Source organism: Oncorhynchus tshawytscha, unplaced genomic scaffold (assembly GCF_018296145.1).
Source record: "Oncorhynchus tshawytscha isolate Ot180627B unplaced genomic scaffold, Otsh_v2.0 Un_contig_5869_pilon_pilon, whole genome shotgun sequence".
In the NCBI taxonomy this organism is placed as follows: Eukaryota; Metazoa; Chordata; class Actinopteri; order Salmoniformes; family Salmonidae; genus Oncorhynchus; species Oncorhynchus tshawytscha.
Genome location: NW_024608266.1, coordinates 40,001 through 48,786, shown reverse-complemented (window position 1 = coordinate 48,786; position 8,786 = coordinate 40,001). Strand labels below are relative to the sequence as shown.

Below are 8,786 nucleotides of genomic sequence, written 5' to 3'. Positions count from 1 at the left end.
TCCTCCTCCCTACATCCTTACCTCTATCCTCCTCCTCCTCCTCCTCCCTACATCCTTACCTCTCTCCTCTCTTCCTCCTCCTCCTCCTCCCTCCATCCTTACCTCTCCCCCTCCTCCTCCACTCCCTCCCTCCACCTTTCCTTCCTCCACCCCTCCCCCCTCCCTCCTTCTACCCCCCCCCCCCTCCCACTACCCCTCCCTCCTCTCCATCTCACCATCCGTCCACTCCTTGTTTCTGGAGTTCTGAGATGCCGAAGGACAGCGCTCCCATGAAGTCGTTCCTGCTGGTCATATCCCAGTCCCAGATCTCCACCGACAGACGACGGTCCTTATCAGAGTCCTTCAGGGGACTATAGACCAGGGAGGAGAGGGGGAGAGAGGGAGAGGAAGGGAGGAGAGGAGAAGGGAGGAGGGGGAGGGAGGGAGGTGGGGAGGGGAAGGGAGGAGAGGAGAGGGAGAAGGGAAGGGAGGAGAGGAGAGGGAGAAGGGAAGGGAGGAGAGGGAGGAGAGGGGGAGGGAGGTGGGGAGGGGAAGAGGAGGGGAGGGAGGTGGGGAGAGGAAGGGGAGGGGAGGGGAAGGGAGGAGGGGGAGGGAGGTGGGGAGGGGAAAGAGATGGGGAAGGAGAGGGAGTAGGAGGGAGGGAGGGAGGGAGGGAGGGAGGGAGGGAGGGAGGGAGGGAGGGAGGGAGGGAGGGAGGGAGGGAGGGAGGGAGGGAGGGAGAGGGGAGGGAGGGAGGGAGGGAGGGAGGGAGGGGGAGGGGAAGGGAGGGGAGGGGAAGGGGAGGGAGGTGGGGAGGGGAAAGAGATGGGGAAGGGGAGGGAGTAGGAGGGAGGGAGGGAGGGAGGGAGGGAGGGAGGGAGGGAGGGAGGGAGGGAGGGAGGGGGAGGGAGAAGGAGAGGGAGGAGAGAGTGGTGAAGGAGGATAAGGGTAGTGAGGAGAAGGTTAGGGAGGGAGGAGAGAGAGGAGAGAGAGAGAGGGGAGGAGGGAGGGAGGGAGGGAGGGAGGGAGGGAGGGAGGGAGGGAGGGAGGGAGGGAGGGAGGGAGGGAGGGAGGGGGGGAGGGAGGGAGGGAGGGAGGGAGGGAAAGGAGAGGGAAAAGGAGAAGGGGAGGGAGGGAGGGAGGGAGAAGGAGAAGAGGAGGAAAAGGAGGGAGGGAGGGAGGGAGGGAGGGAGGGAGGGAGGGAGAAGGAGAAGAGGAGGAAAAAGGAGAAGGGGAGGGAGGGAGGGAGGGAGGGAGGGAGGAGGGAGGGAGGGAGGGAGGGAGAGAACACACTCATTAAGTCATCTTCCAGTCATTTAGTTTAGAACTGTCTCTCGGAAGTGGAAGATCTTGTGCTGTAAAAATATCCTCAATGTGAAGGTTTCATGCCTCTTTAACAAAGATAGTGTAACATTCAGAAGCCTCTTTAACAAAGATAGTGTAACATTCAGAAGCCTCTTTAACAAAGATAGTGTAAAGTTCAGAGGCCTCTTTAACAAAGATAGTGTAACATTCAGAAGCCTCTTTAACAAAGATAGTGTAACATTCAGAAGCCTCTTTAACAAAGATAGTGTAACATTCAGAAGCCTCTTTAACAAAGATAGTGTAACATTCAGAAGCCTCTTTAACAAAGATAGTGTAACATTCAGAAGCCTCTTTAACAAAGATAGTGTAACATTCAAAGAAGCCTCTTTAACAAAGATAGTGTAACATTCAGAAGCCTCTTTAACAAAGATAGTGTAACATTCAGAAGCCTCTTTAACAAAGATAGTGTAAAGTTCAGAGGCCTCTTTAAAACCTCTTGATCCTACTTGAGATGCAGACGTCCCAACTAGAGCTCTGGAAATGCAAATGCGCTACGCTAAACACTAATAGTATTAGTTAAAACGCAAATGTTCATTAAAATACACATGCAGGGTATTGAATTAAAGCTACACTCGTTGTGAATCCAGGCACCGAGTCAGATTTTTAAAATGCTTTTCGGCGAAAGCATGAGAAGCTATTATCTGATAGCATGTAACACCCCAAAAGACCCATAGGGGATGTAAACAAAATAATTAGCATAGTCGGCGCTACACAAACCGCACAATAAAATATAAAACATTCATTACCTTTGACCATCTTCTCTGTTGGCACTCCTTGATGTCCCATAATCAATACTGGGTCTTTTTTTCGATTAAATCGGTCCATATATAGCCTAGATATCGATCTATGAAGACTGTGTGATAAACGGGAAAAAATAGCGTTTCATAACGTAACGTCATTTTTTAAAAGTTAAAAAGTCGACGATAAACTTTCACAAAACACTTCGAAATACTTTTGTAATGCAACTTTAGGTATTAGTAAACGTTAATAAGCGATAAAATTCATCAGGAGGCGATGTAAATTCGATAGGTGGTCGTCTGGAAAAAATGTCCGGAAAAAACTCAACCAATACATCAAGTTGGAGGTCGGAGGGAATCGGTTCCCTTGGTCGGTTCTACCAAGAATCAAATCCGAAGCAAATGAGAAGACTCTAGACATCCTGTGGAAGCTGTAGGTACTGCAACCTCGGCCTCATTTAATACGGTTCACCTTTAACAATTCCTGGAAGTGGCGCATGGATATTTTTTTCCATTTTCAGTGATCAGATTTTCCTGCGCTTTTCGATGAAACAGACGCTCTGTTATAGTCACAGCGGTGATTTAACCAGTTTTAGAAACGTTAGAGTGTTTTCTATACACACATACTAATCATATGCATATACTATATTCCTGGCATGAGTAGCAGGACGCCAAAATGTTGCGCAATTTTTAACAGAATGTTCGAAAAAGTAGGGGGTAGGCTTAAGAGGTTTTAACAAAGATGGTGTACAGTTCAGAAGCCTCTTTAACAAAGATAGTGTAAAGTTCAGAAGCCTCTTTAACAAAGATAGTGTAACATTCAGAAGCCTCTTTTAACAAAGATAGTGTAAAACGTAGTGTCAACTGAACATACAATTTGAAAGTTTCGTTCCAGGTAGGGTTGAGGTTTCCCTTGATGGTCTTGGTCTTCTGCTTGGTGTCACTCTTGGGGTCGGGGATGAGTTTGAGCTTCACGTAGGGGTCAGACAGACCGTTTGGATCCATGGGCACCAGGTTACAGGCTTCATGGACTGGAGAGGAGAGGAGAGGAGAGGAGAGGAGAGAGAGGAGAGGAGAGGAGAGGAGAGGAGAGGAGAGGAGAGGAGAGGAGAGGAGAGGAGAGGAGAGGAGAGGAGGAGAGGAGAGGAGAGAGAGGAGAGGAGAGAGGAGAGGGGGAGGGGAGGGGAGGGGAGGGGAGGGGAGAGAGGGGATAGGGAGGGGGAGAGAGAGAGGATAGGGAGAGGGAGGAGGGGGAGAGGGGAGGAGAGGAGGGAGGAGGAGGGGAGAAGGACGAGGAGAAGGGAGAGAGGGAGGAAAGGAGGAGGGAGAGAGAGGATAGGGAGGGGAGGGGGAGGAGGAAGAGAGACAATAGGTTAGGAGCCTCCTGGACTAGAGAGATTAGCTTAATCAGGTGTATTAGGAGCAAAACCCTGAACAGCCAGGAGGGTTGACCAGACCTGATGTAAGGAGGTCAGGGTTCACCATACCTGATGTAAGGAGGTCAGGGTTCACCATACCTGATGTAAGGAGGTCAGGGTTCACCATACCTGATGTAAGGAGGTCAGGGTTCACCAGACCTGATGTGAGGAGGTCAGGGTTCACCAGACCTGATGTAAGGAGGTCAGGGTTCACCAGACCAGCATGTGACAGATATAATTTGTTTGATTTAATTTGACCATTAATTGATTATTTATCAGTCTTATGGTAGAAGCTGTTGTTCGGAGAGCTCAATGGTGCAACGTTTTGAGGATCTCAGGGCCCGGTGCCAAATTCATTCAGCCTCCTGAGGGGGAAGAGGCGCTGCCGTTCCCTCTTCACGACTGTCCGGGTTTGTGTGGAACTTATTTAACTAGGCCTTTTTAGTAGTCCGTCATTGTAAATAAGAATTTGTTCTTATCTGACCTAGTGTCTGGCCATGCGGTCGTGAGTGAACATGGAGTACCGGAGGGGACTGAGCACGCACCCCTGAGGGGCCCCCGGGTTTAGGATAAGCATGGCAGATGTGTTGTTGCCTACACTACACCACCTGGGGGGGCGGCCCGTCAGGAAGTCCAGGATCCAGTTGCAGATGGAGGTGTTTAGTCCCAGGGTTTTTAGATTAGTGATTAGCTTTGAGGCCACTATGATGTTGAACGCAGAGCTGTAGTCAATGAACAGCATTCTCACATAGGTGTTCCTCTAGTCCAGGTGGGAAAGGGCAGAGTGGAGTGCAATACGGACTGCATCATCTGTGGATATGTTAGGGGGCGGTAAGCGAATTGGAGTGGATCTAGGATTTCTGGGATGATTTTGGTGGTGATGTGGTGTGTCAAAACTAGCCTTTCAAAGCACTTCATGGTGACAGGTGCTGCGGGACGGTAGACACACTGGGCTGTAGACATTTAGACGGGTTACCTTGGAGCTCTTGGGTACAGGGTGACAATGGTGGTCTAGATGTTACTGTGTTACCTACAACTGATCATCTACATCACCACACTGCATTATGGGTCTAGATGTTACTGTGTTACCTACAACTGATCATCTACATCACCACACTGCATTATGGGTCTAGATGTTACTGTGTTACCTACAACTGACCATCTACATCACCACACTGCATTATGGGTCTAGATGTTATGACCATTACATCACCACACTGCATTATGGGTCTAGATGTTACCTACAACTGACCATCTACATCACCACACTGCATTATGGGTCTAGATGTTACTGTGTTACTACAACTGACCATCTACATCACCACACTGCATTATGGGTCTAGATGTTACTGTGTTACCTACAACTGACCATCTACATCACCACACTGCATTATGGGTCTAGATGTTACTGTGTTACTACAACTGACCATCTACATCACCACACTGCATTATGGGTCTAGATGTTACTGTGTTACTAACTGACCATCTACATCACCACACTGCATTATGGGTCTAGATGTTACCTACAACTGACCATCTACATCACCACACTGCATTATGGGTCTAGATGTTACTGTGTTACTACAACTGACCATCTACATCACCACACTGCATTATGGGTCTAGATGTTACAACTGACCATCTACATCACCACACTGCATTATGGGTCTAGATGTTACCTACAACTGACCATCTACATCACCACACTGCATTATGGGTCTAGATGTTACTGTGTTACCTACAACTGACCATCTACATCACCACACTGCATTATGGGTCTAGATGTTACTGTGAACTGACCATCTACATCACTACACTGCATTATGGGTCTAGATGTTACTGTGTTACCTACAACTGACCATCTACATCACTACACTGCATTATGGGTCTAGATGTTTCTGCGTAGCTACATTTGACCATCTATCACAAAATCTAGATAACACCGTAACATCTAGACCCATAATGCAGTGTGGTGATGTAGATGGTCAGTTGTTGACATCCACATCAAAATGAGTCCCAGACGGCACCCTTTTCCCTACATAGAGGCCACTGGGGATGTATTCATTAGTGCACACCGTAGCTAAATGTTTTTGCAACATAAACAATTGTTTGTTATTGGAAAAGTGCAGGTAAATCCATCCCAGTTTGGGTCCAGTGTTTTTTTGTCAGTTTTAGGTGTCAAATGAATATGACCGCGGTTCTTTATCCAACAGAAAGAAGATGAGATGTACACTAGCGGACATTCTAACAGGCAGCGTTACTACAGATGTCAGATCTTCATTTGATCGCCCTGTTTGCAGGAGATCTGGAGGACATTTTAAACATGTAGTTGTGTGGAATATTAAAAAGGCTTCTGAAGTGTGGAATTTCACACTTGATTGTACCCCTGTATCAACCACCTACAAAAAAATATATAAATTAAATTCAATCCACATAATAATTCCCATTTCCTGTTGCTGCAGGATTATTTTCCTGCTGTGAGAAACTGGCTCAAATTAAGCTCCTGTACTTGTTCTACTATGTTAAAACAAGCTGATGATGGTACAACACTGCCCCCATGTGGACAGAACAGTCATTTCTACATTCAAGTTTTAATGTCAAAATGCACAAGTACAGTGAAATGCTTTTCTTTCAAACTCAAAACTCAACAAATAATGTTTGTTTCCAACATTAGGGCTGTTTTCCTTAATAAAGAAGTTACTAGCAAGTATTGAGATACTGGAGATGAAAGGAGATGATTTTGGACTTCAGAAAACTGCAGAGGGAGCACTCCCCACATCGACGGGACAGCAGTGGAGAAAGTGGAAAGCTTCAAGTTCCTCGGCGTACACATCACTGACAAGCTGGAATGGTTCACCCACACAGACAGTGTGGTGAAGAAGGCGCAACAGCGCCTCTTCAACCTCAGGAGACTGAAGAAATTGGGCTTGGCACCTAAAACCCTCACAAACTTTTACAGATGCACAATTGAGAGCATCCTGTCGGGCTGTACCACAGCCTGGTATGGCAACTGCACCGCCCTCAACCACAAGGCTCTCCAGAGGGTAGTGAGGTCTGCACAACGCATCATCGGGGAAACTACCTGCCTTCCTGCCTGCCTATGCCGTTCTGTACCATCACTCATTCATACCTTTATGTACATATTCTTATTCATTCCTTTACACTTGTGTGTATAAGGTAGTAGTTGTGGAATTGTTAGAGATTACTCGTTGGGTTATTACTGCATTGTCGGAACTAGAAGCACAAGAATTGTGCTACACTCGCATTAACATCTGCTAACCATGTGTATGTGACAAATAACATTTGATTTGATCACTAGCACATAGAGGTTGCTGCCTATATACACAGATTTGAATTCACTGGCCACTTTAATAATGTAATAAGATAATGTTTACATACCCTACATTACTCATCTCATATGTACATACTGTATTCTACACTATTCTACTGTATCTTAGTCTATGCTGCTCAGACTTTGCTATTCCACATATTTATATATTCTAAATTCCATTCCTTTACTTAGATTTGTGATTATTGTTGTGAAATTGTTAGATATTACTGCACTGTCGGAGTTAGAAATACAAGCATTTCGCTACACTCGCATTAACATCTGCTAACCATGTGTATGTGACCAATAACATGTGATTTGATGTACATCTTGGTCTGACCTGCAGTGTTGTATTTTCACCACTAGATGGAGACACACTACACAGTCTGATGATCTGATCCTACAGCAGCATTCTCAGGTTAGGGCCCTGCTCAACACATCTACCTTCCATCCTTCCCTGTTCAAACACCATCCTTCCTTCCTTCCTTCCCTGTTCAAACACCTTCACCATCCTTCCTTCCCTGTTCAAGCACCTTTACCATCCTTCCTTCACTATTCAAACACCTTCACCATCCTTCCTTCTTTCACTATTCAAACACCTTTACCATCCTTCCTTCTTCCCTATTCAAACACCTTTACCATCCTTCCTTCTTTCCCTATTCAAACACCTTTACCATCCTTCCTTCTTTCACTATTCAAACACCTTTACCATCCTTCCTTCCTTCCCTGTTCAAACACCTTTACCATCCTTCCTTCTTTCACTATTCAAACACCTTCACCATCCTTCCTTCCTTCCTATTCAAACACCTTTACCATCCTTCCTTCTTTCACTATTCAAACACCTTACCATCCTTCCTTCCTTCCCTGTTCAAACACCTTCATCCTTCCTTCTTTCCCTGTTCAAACACCTTCACCATCCTTCCTTCTTTCACTATTCAAACACCTTCACCATCCTTCCTTCCTTCCCTATTCAAACACCTTTACCATCCTTCCTTCTTTCACTATTCAAACACCATTACCATCCTTCCTTCCTTCCCTATTCAAACACCTTCACCATCCTTCCTTCCTTCCCTATTCAAACACCTTCACCATCCTTCCTTCCTTCCCTATTCAAACACCTTTACCATCCTTCCTTCACTATTCAAACACCTTTACCATCCTTCCTTCCTTCACTATTCAAACACTTTCACCATCCTTCATTCCTTGCTTCCCTATTCAAACACCTTCACCATCCTTCCTTCCTTCCCTGTTGAAACACCTTTACCATCCTTCCTTCCTTCCTTCACTATTCAAACACCTTTACCATCCTTCCTTCCTTCCCTATTCAAACACCTTCACCATCCTTCCTTCCCCCTGTTCAAACACCTTTACCATCCTTCCTTCCTTCCTTCCCTATTCAAACACCTTTACCATCCTTCCTTCACTATTCAAACACCTTTACCATCCTTCCTTCACTATTCAAACACCTTCACCATCCTTCCTTCACTATTCAAACACCTTTACCATCCTTCCTTCCCTGTTCAAACACCTTTACCATCCTTCTTTCACTATTCAAACACCTTTACCATCCTTCCTTCACTATTCAAACACCTTTACCATCCTTCCTTCCCTGTTCAAACACCTTTACCATCCTTCTTTCACTATTCAAACACCTTTACCATCCTTCCTTCACTATTCAAACACCTTTACCATCCTTCCTTCACTATTCAAACACCTTTACCATCCTTCCTTCACTATTCAAACACCTTCACCATCCTTCCTTCCTTCTTTCACTATTCAAACACCTTTACAATCCTTCCTTCTTTCACTATTCAAACACCTTTACGATCCTTCCTTCACTTTTCAAACACCTTTACCATCCTTCCTTCCCTGTTCATACACCTTGACCATCCTTCCTTCCTTCCCTGTTCAAACACCTTTAATATCCTTCCTTCCCTGTTCATACACCTTGACCATCCA

General features: G+C 45.9%; 1 protein-coding gene across 1 annotated transcript in view; it reads right to left on the bottom strand.

Annotated features, from left to right (window-relative positions):
* Positions 1–215: 215 nt before the first annotated feature.
* The window catches only part of LOC121843366 (protein kinase C beta type-like), a gene marked incomplete at its 3' end in the record, with an annotated part of 42,806 nt that continues 34,235 nt past the window's right edge, over positions 216–8,786 (bottom strand). Inside the window, 2 exon segments of the mRNA XM_042312985.1 lie at positions 216–350; positions 2,956–3,112. Of these exon segments, the coding sequence (XP_042168919.1) occupies positions 216–350; positions 2,956–3,112 (292 nt within the window).